The following is a 12897-nucleotide window of genomic DNA, read 5'->3' as shown; positions in this document are numbered from 1 at the left end:
AAGCGCTCTACCACTGAGCTACCGGGGGTCATGGGTGGGTAGAAATGCACAAAAGTATGTTATATGCATTTACAAATGTCACAATGAAATCCACATAAGTAATAAGAACTAATAAAAAAAGTATTTCAAAGGAACTTCTCTTTATAAAACAAGTGGGTATCAGTATTATCAACTCAAGAGGACACAAGAGCCAGCTGGGTGCCAGAAATGTTCTATATTTTGACTAGTGGTAGTTACACAAACACATTCACAAAAATACAACTATATGTAAAATTATATATATCTATATGACCACATTATAGAAGAAAAAGGTGTGCCTCAATAAAAAAAATTACCTTGTCACCCACATTCTGAAGTTGTTTGTGTAAAGACATCACTTCCTGTTTCAAAGCTTCCTTTTCCTGCTGAGTCACTCGGAGGTCAGATTTAATCCGAGACATTTGAAGATTCACATTCTGCAGGGTTTCCTCTAAATTCTGAACCTGCATGAAAAGAATAAGCTTACACTGCTACCCAAACCTCACGGTCTTACTGCCACCATGTCCAGGAATGAATAAACAGGGACTAGAGAACTCCAAGGCTCCTGCTTCTGCTTACTATATCCAGTTCTCTTTTCAGTAGTTTGGTGGAAACCCAGGATATTATGTAGGTTTACAAGATGCTAAATTATGTTTAGGAAAATGGTAAACTGTGCCTGGAGCAAGGTAGTGCTGATAGTCACCTGGTAGATCGCCAAGTGATAGCTGACAAAAGAGTGCCGACTGGCATCACAAAAGGTGGCTTCACTGTGTCCTGGAGAAACTGCATTTCAGCCTGTGGTATTGGTTTGTAAATGATCTCTTCATTGAAAATAATAATATATGCTTGTAGAATCCTATTTTGCACTGATATCTCATATATATATTTCCATTAAAACTTCAAATTTTGTAAAAGGAATGTTGATAGAGATCTTTAATAGGGCATGGACCTGCTTCAGAAATCCTATTTCTAAATTGGGAACAAACACTGATTTCAATATACTATTCTCAAGGTTTCATAATAAGTAATCTCATAATTAAAGAACTTTGAAGGAAATGTTGTTTGCATTATATGGACATACTATATAACGTATATGTAAAATTGGATACTATGTGATCATTCTGAGCCCACCTGGAGTATTCTTTCCACTGGGATTTCTATTGGAAGACATAGGAAAATATTCATGTGGTGATGAAACAGGAATTGTCCACATACCTTTTCCTGTGAAGCCACCAGCTGTGACTTCAAGCTCTCGCTCTGGTGCTCCCAAGACTTTTGTTCTTGCTTCATTGTAGCAATTCTGTGCTCTAAACGTCTTGATTTTGCCACCTGTTTCAGGAAGAGAAGCAGGTTAAGAAGGCATTTTTGCAAACATACCTAGCCTCAATTTATCAGCCTTTGCTTACACTGTCAAGAACAAGTACCATCTACATGGGAGATCAGGGAAAGGAAAAATAAAGTAGAAGTTTTCCTGACTCTGTTCTACTTCTAATTTTGAGTCTTTTCATTTTGGGGTTTTCCCATTGTTTTTTTTTTTTCCCCTCACTGCCTCTTTTTTTTTTTTTTTGTAGTTGTTAGATGGACAGAATGCCTTTATGTTATTTGTTTATTTTTATGTGGTGCTGAGGATCGAACCCAGTGCTAGGCAAGCGCTCTGCCGCTGAGCTACAGCCCCAGTCCCATGCCTCATATTTTGATGGTAGGAAATGTTGGGCTGGAAGGCAATTAGAAATCTCAGGAGTGTACTGTAACAGGAAAACACAGAATAAGGCAGGTAGGGAGAAAGAAAGCAGAGGTTTTAGATCTGCTAAGGAAACTAATAGAAAAAATTGTCTATGAAATAGATTTCAGATTATTAAAAACAATGTATCAGTTATAGCATATAGAACAGTAGCATTATTGTATATAGATATTATATATTTAAGCAGTATCCCGATATACTAAAATGAGACAAAGTCACAATCTTGGCTTCATGAGATCTAAGGTAATGTAAGACCAGCTGAAATGCTGTTCCAGGAAACTCTGGAACATGGGAGGCCCGTGGTTGAGTACCCCTAGAGAAATGCTCTTTAGGGAACACATTCCATGATGTGGTAAAATCTTATTGTTTTTACTACCTTATCCACGTAGCTATTTAATTCTTCACTCAGAGCTTCTTTTTCTTTCAGCAGTTGTTCATTGTAGCTTAGAACACTAGAAATTTTTTGCTGGAAGTCAGAGAGATCAGGACATCTGTGCAGCTGTAAGAGATAAACAAATGAGCCCCACCATCATCTCCTGGCTGTGTTCATAAAGAGGTTTTTATAAACAGGGCATTTTCATGACTGCTGAGATTTCCCTATCTGTAGATATTTCAGAGGACATATAAACTCTTGCAGACTATAATTAACTTTAACAAACTGTTCCCTGCTGGCTTCTCTTTCACTCCCCAGTTCAGTGCTGCAATGTCGGCTCAGATGGACTCAGACAGACATTGTTAAATAATGATCCCAGCTTTCAATTTCACCTTCAGGGTAAAATAACTGTACTGCCATTCTGCCATCCATCTAACTTGTGCACAGTGACACATTATATTGTCCTCATGCTTTTTCAACTAGAAAAAAATCTTTTTTTCAAAAAATGTAGGTCAAGAATATAGCATCAGCATGAACCAAATACAAGGTATCAACACAAGGGTTGTTTAAGAATATAATAATCTGTGTTTTCTAGCTTGTTTCATGTGCCCTTTCCTTTGGAGGATGCCTAAGTTGACTTCCCAGTAGAGTGTTGCTAACGTGAATGCTCAGGCTTCTTCCTCTCCATGTTACAAACCAGGCTGTTTCTTTGCAGCATCAATGTTGGTATTATTGACACTTTGGGCTGAATTAATTCTTTTGGCGGCAGGGGTGGGAGGTTGGGGGGAGGGAAACTGTCCTGTACACTGTAGGTTGTTTTACAGCATCTCCAGCTTTACTCACTAGATACTGTATCCCCATTTGTGAAAACCAGAAGATCCTAGACACTGCTAAATGTGCCAGGGTCAGGGAACAAGCCCCCCATCTAATCCTGTTGATAATCATGGATTTAAAGAGGCCACTTGTTTCTTACACCTCTTAACCCTTCCCCACATTTTATAAATGTTTAATTTTCCACCCTTGCACTTGACTTTCACATTTTTCAGTTCTTTAGTATCATTCCGACAGGGCCATCTTTCTATGTCCTGCTTGAAGTTGTTTTACATTTCGCTTTAGAAATAGTTATGACAAATACATTTTACTGGTTGAATCTTGTCTTCAATTGGCAACAAATCTAACATACTTTGGAAGAATAGGCCAGAAGGATATATTGGTCTAATGAAGAGCCTTCTCCTTCACCCAGGATCTTGCAAATTCCCAGAAAGCTTATTATCATTTTGGATGTCTACAGACTGACATGTGATTTCTGCGGATGCTATTTGTGGTTCTTTTCAGTGCAATAGGTAGAAGGCATAGAAGTGCTTGCAAGCTATGATCCATGATATCACATACAATGGCACATGCTTTCTAGGTCTGAGCTGTAGGCAATGACAATGGGCTGACCTTCCCTTACTCAGGGGTCTGGCGCCTGACGAAATAATTACAAGGAAGGACGCTCAGAGGCACCACCTTCACCTGTATCCTCACAAATCAGAGTAAACAGAGTAAGGAAAGTTAAGAGCAGAAGTCACCTTCTTTTTAAACAAACTAATGCTACTTTTTTTCTCCCTGGCCAGGAGAAAGTAGAACAACCAATTCCTTGGGTTGAAATGGTTGGGCTTCATTTACAGTAATAGAATTTTGGAGTCTACAACCTTAACTAGAAGGAAATATGGATAATTACCAATAAGAGCTCTTGCGAATGGACTTGTCCTTTAAGTCCTCAGCTTTACCAAGCAATAAGCTAGTTGAGGGGACCGAGTGCAAAGGATGTTTGGTGCTAGAAACACCAGACTAGGGGGGCACAGTCTGCTCCCTCAGCCCCTCTAGTGGTATGCAGCCTTACTTGTTTCATTTTCTCCAGTTCATCTTTGAGAAGGAGGTTCTCCTGTTCCACAATATGAGTCTGTATTTTAACTTCAGAAAGTTCTGCTTCCAAAGAAGACACTAAAGTGGAGGACTAAGAGAAAAATAAAAACTCAGATAATAGACACATTCACTCAGGCTGGGGAGACAGACCAGGTTCACAGAGGGCAGTAAGTATGAAAGAAACAACGACACCAATTCAACCACAGGCTACTTTATGAACTTTGTCCTTGTTTTTAAAGGAACTCACTAAAGCCATCTTAAAAGGCTTTCCTCTTCAATAACATGAATAGGATTCCTAAGGCAGTTTTTGTACATTTCTCCACTGTGGGGTTACTTTTTCTTGTCAGAAAAGCTTTTGAGGGCTGGGGATGTGGCTCAAGCAGTAGCGTGCTCGCGTGCGGCCCGGGTTCAATCCTCAGCACCACATACAAACAAAGATGTTGTGTCCGCCGATAACTAAAAAATAAATATTAAAAAAATTCTCTCTCTCTCTTTCTTAAAAAAATGGGTGAATAAAAGAAAAAAAAACAATCTTTCAAGTTTAAAAAAAAAGAAAAAAGAAAAGCTTTTGAGATTATGAAATTTCTGTTTTCCAATTTTCTGCTTTATTAATGTCTGATTAGTGGATTTTGGCTACAATAATTATTACTGGGGTGTTTTGCCTAGGGATGATTTTCTGTTTTTGTCTTTCTACATTTTTTAATTACCATTCTGAAATGAATTCTGTAAATTCTCCCTATTTAATCAATTTTTATGTTAATATGGACTCAGGTATTTATTATAGTCTGTGTTTACTTTATTCTATTATATATCTATTTTGTAGATGACTTAATTCTTTTTTTCCTAAAATATGTTTCTAGTTATAAATGGACACAATATCTTTATTTATTTATTTTTATGTGGTAGTGAGGATTGAACCCAGTACCTCATTCATGAGGGGCAAGTGCTCTAACTCTGAGCTACAGCCCCAGCCCCTCACTGAATTCTTTTCTTCCCCAGTGTGGCTACATTCTGCATGCTGTTGGGCTCCTGTAGCGTTTATGTTCCATTTTGGTACCCTCCCCATCCCCACATCTTGAATGGATTCACTTATGCTTTTCTTGTGAGAGTACTGGAAGATGTAAAACAGTGCTGGGGATGAGCAGCTTCATGAAAATGAGTAGGTACATGGGTATTTTCTAATGTCTCCTTTCTCACATATGTGGAGGCACATAGAGATACTCTTGAATATTTTTTTCACGTAACATTGTGTTCTGGAAATTATTTCACATAGAGAGCTTTCTTATTTTTTTCTCGAACAGTACTAATGTGGTATGGATGTACCCACCACATTTCCTCCACCACTCCACTGTGTAGGAGCATCTAGGTTGTTGGCACTATCTTGCAATTAAAAACAATGCAGCAATGACTAACCCTGTGTATATGACCTTTGATATTGTTGCAAGTATACCTTTAGGTTATATTCCTAGAAGTGAGATTGCTAGGCAAAATTTTGTTATTTATTGCCAAATTTACCTGTGCACTGATGATATAATTTTGCATTCTCACCAGCAATGTATGAAAATGTTTGTTTTTCCACAGCTTTTGCCAACAGAATATGTTGTCATATTTAAAAATTACTGCTGGTCTTTTAGGTGATAAATTACACATTAGTGTTGTTTAATTTGCACTTAACTAATTATGACTGATTTTGAACACTTTTTCATAGATTTGAAGACCATTTTTATCTCTTTTGTGAATTGTTTGTTCATATCTCTTTCCAATTTTGCTATCAGATTTTATATCCTTAATTTTTAAGAGTTCTTTACCCGTAGAGGTATGAGCTCTTCTCTCTGTAGTTATGTTGTAAATATTTTCTCCTACTTTGTCAGTTGTCTTTTGACTTTATATAAGTTTTTTGCCATGCAAAATTTTTTTTCTTGTATTGCCCTGTTTTAGAGTCATAGTTGGCCTTTTAAAAAATGATAGTTAAAGACAAATTCACCCATCATGTTTTCTTTTAGTACTTGTACTGTTTTTTTTTATATTTAGACTTCTAATACAATTAGAATGTATCCTTATATATGTTATGAAACATGGATCTAATTTTATCTATTTCCAAATGTCTATGCAGTTGGTCAGACATCACTTATTAAAATGAAGAAGAAGAAGAAGAAGAAGGAGGAGGAGAAGAAGGAGGAGAAGGAGGAGAAGGAGAAGGAGAAGGAGAAGGAGAAGAAGAAGAAAATCCATCTTTACTCCAGCAGTTTGAGAAGCCACCTTTGTCACCTACTGTTATTTCTTGGCATGTGTGGGAGACTGGCTCCAGTACTCTCCACAAATACCCAAGCCCCCAGATAACCAAGTCCCTTATGTAAAATGGCATAGTATTTACGTATACCTATTCACATTCTCCTGTGTATTTTAACTCATCTCTAAATTACTTATAATACCTAGTAAAGTATAAATGCTATGTAAATAGTTGTTATAATGTATTGTTTAGGGAATAATAAGAAGAAAAAGAACTCTGTTCAGTTCAGATGCAATTTTAAAAAACAGTTTTGGTCAGAGGTTGAATCTATGGATGTAGAAACCATATATTAGAAGACTGACCATACTAGGTATCCATTAGTATTTGTATCAAATTCAAGACTTTCTAGTCCATTTATCTGTCTGGGATAGGGATTAATGTTCCAGTACCACACTGTTTTAATTATTATATTTATGCATAAAAAATTTAATACAAGCATTTCTTCTAGTTCTTGAGATTTCCTTAAAAAAAGGAAAAAGAGAGAGAGGGAGAGAGAAGTTGTAGGGTGGCTGCAGATCATACCTGCACTTTACAGTGTTCTAGTTCTTCTTTCAGATCAGACTTTTCTTGTTCCCATTCCTTGAATTTACTATTTCCTGGCTCTTTTTCCTTCTGGCATAGCATTGCTGCCAGACGTTGATTAAGTTCTTGCAATTCTTCCTGGTTTTGAGAGTTCTTTTGGCTAAGCTCTGCATTTTCCAAATCCAACTGTTGGTTTTTGATTTTTAAATCTGAAATCTAATTAAAATTGAAATACATTTTTAAAACTTGTTACCCTGCTTCTGCTAAAAAACAGATTTAGAAACTAATTCTTTTTTCCTTTCTATATAAAGTTTAAAAGTAAGTATAAATAATAACAGAAAAAATATGTACCCATTATTACAAATTCGGTCATTCAGAAGTGTATGAGACACAGCTTAATCCCATCCTTTAGGATGATCTATTGTTTGCAACAGGATATGTAAACCACTAGATCATTTTCTATGAATACATATTTCTATGAATATATAAAACCCACATACACATAGAGATTCTTTTCTCTTTTTTAAGCAAAAAATTAGATCATTTCATGTTTGGATAGCCTGCTTTTTCCACTTATAATATCTTACAGATGCTTATGCTTTCCATGAGTGTTTGGAAATTATGTGTTTCTTCTTATGGTTATAGGATATCCCAAGTAGCAAGATTTTCCATAATGTATTTAGCCATTCTGCACTGATAGACATATAGGTTTGTTATAATTATTTCCTTTAATTATGAGGAAACAACCCATCTATATCTGGTATCATTTTACATTTAGGATAATATCTTTTAGAAGCAGGGTTGTTGGGTTAGAAGGTATACATAAACATTGTTGTTTTGATAGATGTCTCCCAAATCTGTTCTTCAGAGTGCTACCAATTTACAATCCTATTGGCAATGTATTTCTCGTTTCCTCACAACCTTTTGAATCCTAGATGATATCAACTTTTAATTTTTGCTAGTTCAATTGAGAAAAAAAGAAACTAATTTATACTTCCCTCGTTATTTTGAGGATACCCATCTTTTATGTGTTGTATTATTTTTGTATAATTAGAGCATTCAAATTGATTACCTATTTTTCAACTGGGCTTTACCATTTTTCTACCTTTTATTTATTTATTTATTTATTTTTAATATTTGGCGGACACATCTTTGTCTGTATGTGGTGCTGAGGATCGAACCCGGGCCACACGCATGCCAGGCGAGCGCGCTACCGCTTGAGCCACATCCCCAGCCCCATTTTTCTACCTTTTTTTTCTTTCTTTTTTTTTTTTTGTGGTGCTTGGGATTGAACCCAGAGTCTTGTGCATGCAAGGCCAGCACTCTACCAACTGAGCTATATTCCCAGCCCTGCTTTACCATTTTTGTAAGAGTACAAAATACATTTTGGATGTTAAAACCCTGTACATTTCAAGTGCTGATAATACTCTTTTCCCAGAATGTTCTCGTCTTTTGACTATTTCAGACATAATCTTAAATGTTCTTCACGTGCTCAACTACATGTTACAAGATTATATAAAATGAACATTGAATGGCACAAGCTATCTGAATAAATTATGATTCTGTGAAATGATATGCTGATTAGCTGGCATTCCATATCTGTGAAATTCTGTCCTTATCTTTCTGCTTTTAATCATGATGAGGAAAAAGAAAGGAACTAACATTGACTGAAGCTGCACAAGGGCTAGAGCTAGTATTCTAGGTGTACTTTAGAGGTATCCCAACTCCTGCTGGTTATAAAGCTTGCATTAAGCACACAGGATCTAGAAACAATATCTACATTATTTTCTAAACAGAAACCCAGTTTAGAGTCAATGAGAGGTGAGTTTCCATTTTTAAACTCAGAATTTACAACTTTACTATCATTAGCAATGTACTATTCTAGGAATATATTTAATTACTATAAATTTGTAAATTTCAAATAAAAAAAGGAAATTTCAGAATCAAGAAACATTGGGAAATACTGTTTCCTTACCTGTTTTTTTAAATTTTCAACCACCTTCTGAACTTCAGCTTTTTCCTGTTTTACAGTTTCTATTTTTTGCCTAAAGGAAAAATGAAAATTTAATTTGGGGGCTAGGCTTTAAAAGTTGAAGTTAAATAGTTTTTTAGTCCTTACAAAATGTCTTAAGAAAATTCAAATATACTCTGTCTTACCACAGTTCTTCCTGAGATCCACTTAATTTTCCTAATTTCAGGCTAGAAATGCTATCTTCTTCATTTAAAGTAGTAATTTCATTTCTCAAAATAGAATTCTCCTCTTGAAGCTTTTCAGATTCATATCTGAAGTACAGAGATTTTTTTAAAAAGTTATAAGGCAGTCATCTGGCATCTTTGGAAAATATTTTTTAGTAACTTCCAATAAAGTAAGTATTGCATGCCAGTTAAAAAGAAAAGTCTAAATTAGTGGTCTCCTGGTCCTTGGAAATCAAGTTTTGACATAACGTTTTACTTCTTTTGGGAAGTAAGAATTTCACTAAAAGACATCAGGGGAGTGTGGCTAAAAAAAAAAACTTGAGCATGGAGATGGGCATTGAGATTCAATATCAATCTGGTGGTTGATTTTCTCAATGGCAGGCATATTGCTTTGAACAAATGGCTTTATTTATCTCAGTCTCAAGGCCTCCCTGCTCTGAATAGACATAAACCAAATTACTAAGCTGTAAGAGTTTTAGTTTTATGCCCACAGGGATCTACAGAAAGAAATTTTACTACATTAATCAAAGGGCCACACTGAAATACGTATACTGTTTACTTTGAGATTCTATTCATCTCATTATATGCTGATGTTTTGAACTAAAAATGGCCTGAGGAAGGAGAAACTATCTCAGAATTGTTTTGTTTTATACCATTAAGATATTTTAAACATGATGTAATATTTTACAAGATGTTTTTAGATACCAATTTTGCTAGAAGATTCATATTTCATAAAATCAAGTGGGCAATAGTTTACATTAGTTCTATCTTTGTTGCTACTCTTTAAGCATATTTATTAGAAACTAGGAGCTCCTTGGTAAGTATATGCTCTAAGATAAATTTCTATTGTTTTTTGAATATCAACATGCACTTCAAGTTATCTAAGTGAAAAACTATAAGCTACAAAACATCTTTCCTATATTAGTATAAGAATTTTTAATCTACCAAGAGAGTTAATAATACACAAAAGCCATTCATGCTCATATAACGTGTTTCATCAAAATTAGGAAAGTAATTGACATTGAGCAAAATAATAGCTATCCATCCAAATAAAGTAAGTGCTAGAAAAGAGGTAAAGTTGTACAGTGGTGATGCATGTGGTTAAACAGCAAACACTCGCCATTTTGAACTTTCACACTCCATATGAACACATTTATTTGCTACAAGGAAGAGAATGCCTCCAAGGCAAGGTTATTTGTTAATATGACACAGAAGCAGAAGGAAGTCTAGGGTACTGCTCTTTTCTTGAAGACTAACAGGTTAGTTTCTCTATGTACGGAAAGCAGTGCAAGTTAGATTCGATCAGGTGCTCTGTGGGATTCCGTGAAGTCTAGAATGTACATACGTTACCTCAGAAGTTCAACTTTCTGCTGCATCTCACTGCATGTGATTTGCAAGTCATGCATCATTGCCTTCAGCTCTTCCTCCTTCTCTGCCTGAGAAGGTACATCTTTCTGCTTAACTAAGGTAGTGACTCTCTCCCTTAACTTTCTAGTCAGCTCCTGTAGCTTCTGTTTCTCCAGTTCTAACTCTGCTATTGTGGCCTGACGCTGAACATGTTTATCTTGAAGGCCTAGGAGAACAGGGCTTTCCTCCAGTATAACTTGAGTCCCACCTCTGGAATTTTCTTGATATGTCTGAACTGTTCCATACACCTGAGGGATTTCATGTGCTTTTACTTTTTTGGAGATTCGCGTTCTGCCCTGCTCAAGGCCCTGGTTTTCTTGGTTGCATTCTTCTAAAATATGGCATGCCCTCAAAACCTCAGGCACACACTCTTCCAGCGTCTGATTGAGTTCAAGTACCTTCTCATCACACTCGACCTTCAAGTTGTCTGAACAGTCTTCCCACAAGGAGAAGGAGCCACACTGCAAGGCTGCTCTTTCCTGCAGTTTTTTAATCTTCCCTTGAAGCTTCAAAACCAGAACGTTTAGCTCCTCGTTTTCTGTTTTGACCTCATCATAACTCTTCTCCAGGCTAAGGAATGTTTCAGTCACTTCTTCCACTTTCTTTAGCTCATCCTGCAACCTGAAAACCTCCAGAGTGAGCTCTTTGTTGTTCTCCAGAGCCTCCTCGTAGCGTGTCTCCATCACTCTCAGCTCTTCCTGGAGGCAGTCATTTTCTCTGCTTGCATCTTCATATAGCAGCTTATACTTGGGAGAAGCCTCAGGGATTCTCTCAAGCATTTTTAGTTTCTTTTTTAGCACAGAAACATCAAAAAGCAGGTCCTGTTTCTTTTCGGAAGCTCGGTCACAATCTGCGCGTAAGATCATTAGTTGCTCCCGAAGCTGACTAATCTGATTCTTCAGGTCCCAGGATTCGGTCCTGGTCTCTACACTGTTTTCTAGCTCAGAAAAACTCTCTATGGAAGCTTCAGACTCCTCAATTTTGACCTCCTGTCTCTGAACAGAGCTTGTCGCAGTACTCCCCAGGTCCTGGACCTCATCATCTTGCAAGTCACTTAGCCTGCATGGTGCAGTTTCACCTTTTTCTTGATTCATTTGGTTTGGGGATGAAAATGATTCTGTCTGTTCCACAGAATTTCCAAAAAACTCAGTAGTTGGTTCCTCTAAACAAGATGACATCACCGACCCTGGCTCTAGTCTTTGCAGCCTCTGCTGCAATCTGGAAATCTCAGAAGCCATTTTCACATTTTCCTTCACTGCGCGTTCATGAGCTCTCTGCAAGCTTACAAGGACATCTCCGTTTTCTTCCAACAGCTGTTCCCCTTGCTGAAGCAGGGACATGGTCCCATTTCCTTCCTCCTCATCTTCTCCTGTTGTTTGACAGCTACCCTGAAGCCTGGAGAGAGGATTTGCTGCCTGCTGCATGTCCTTAATTTTATTTTGCAGTCTGGAGATTTCTGTGCTCATCTCAGCCCTCTCTCGATCTGCTTTCTCACAGGTCACTCTGTGGATGGTCTCCATGGCCAGAAGCTTGGCCACCATCTCCTGCCTTTCCTGTTCACGTTCCATTTGTAACTGTTCAAGCTGCTGGCTGGCCAGCTGTTCTGAGGCCCCTGCCTGGCAGAGGACCTGCTCTCGGTCTCTCAGTTCTTTTTCGTGACTGCTCTTCAGCTCAAGTATCTGATCAGACAGTAGATTTTGCTGACTTTCAGATACATTCCGTAGGTCTTCCAGGTCCTGGAGCAGTTGCTCTCTCTCTAGGACCATGCTGTTTAAATGTTCTTTGTATGTCTTCTCCAGCATCTCTCTCTCCTGGGACAGGACCAAAGAAGTTGCTTTCTCCCTCTGAAGAGTCTTCTTAAGCTGCTCCTGGGCTTCTGCATACTCTTGGGTGAGCTCATCCTTCTCAAACTGCCACTGAGATTTCTCCTCCAGTTGCTGTTCTAGAAGGTCCCTCAGCTCTTTGCTGTAGCGCCCCTCTAGGCTTTGCAGAGCATTTTCACATCTCTCAGTGACTTTCTGACAGTCAGCCTGAAACTGGGCTTCTATATGAGAAGTTCTTCTATTATACTCTGTTTCCATTTTTTCCCTAAATGTGGTCAACATACAGTATTACTGAAATTGCCACCAACTCCAGAAACAAACAAAATACATTTTTCCATGCATAGAGGAGGCTGCCAAGCAAACAGTTAAAATTCTTTCTAAAAATGTTCTTAACTTATTCCTCCATGTTTCATGTGTACTGGGAGGAATCACATTTCTAAAAGTTAAGAGTGGCAACTACAATTAATTTGGAAGACAGCTCTCTCTGAAGTTAGGAGAATATTTATGAAACCAAATTCTTTGGCATAGACCTGGATGTACTCACAGATTTTTAAACCAAAGTCTTAAACTGGTATTTCATAGGAAATGATGAAATATGTATTGACCTAACCCCTAACTT

General features: G+C 37.3%; 1 protein-coding gene across 7 annotated transcripts in view; it reads right to left on the bottom strand.

Moving 5' to 3' along the window:
- The window catches only part of Nin (ninein), a 103053-nt gene that overhangs the window by 21225 nt on the left and 68931 nt on the right, over nucleotides 1-12897 (bottom strand). For 4 of the 7 annotated variants that reach the window (XM_015490874.2, XM_048798607.1, XM_048798605.1 and 1 more), the window contains exons 17-24: nucleotides 10399-12543; nucleotides 9010-9135; nucleotides 8828-8897; nucleotides 6853-7068; nucleotides 4018-4131; nucleotides 2136-2258; nucleotides 1234-1347; nucleotides 336-482 (exon numbers count right to left, since the gene is read on the bottom strand). In XM_015490874.2, coding sequence (XP_015346360.1) covers nucleotides 336-482; nucleotides 1234-1347; nucleotides 2136-2258; nucleotides 4018-4131; nucleotides 6853-7068; nucleotides 8828-8897; nucleotides 9010-9135; nucleotides 10399-12543 — 3055 coding nt within the window. The remainder of the gene's footprint in view (nucleotides 1-335; nucleotides 483-1233; nucleotides 1348-2135; nucleotides 2259-4017; nucleotides 4132-6852; nucleotides 7069-8827; nucleotides 8898-9009; nucleotides 9136-10398; nucleotides 12544-12897) is intronic. The other 3 variants (XM_048798606.1, XM_048798608.1, XM_048798609.1) reach the window with 3 other exon arrangements.

The sequence above is a fragment of the Marmota marmota genome, unplaced genomic scaffold (genome assembly GCF_001458135.2).
Source record: "Marmota marmota marmota unplaced genomic scaffold, marMar, whole genome shotgun sequence".
Classification (NCBI taxonomy): domain Eukaryota; kingdom Metazoa; phylum Chordata; class Mammalia; order Rodentia; family Sciuridae; genus Marmota; species Marmota marmota.
The sequence above is the reverse complement of the archived record's forward strand: the minus strand, read 5'-3'. Positions and strand labels throughout refer to the sequence as shown.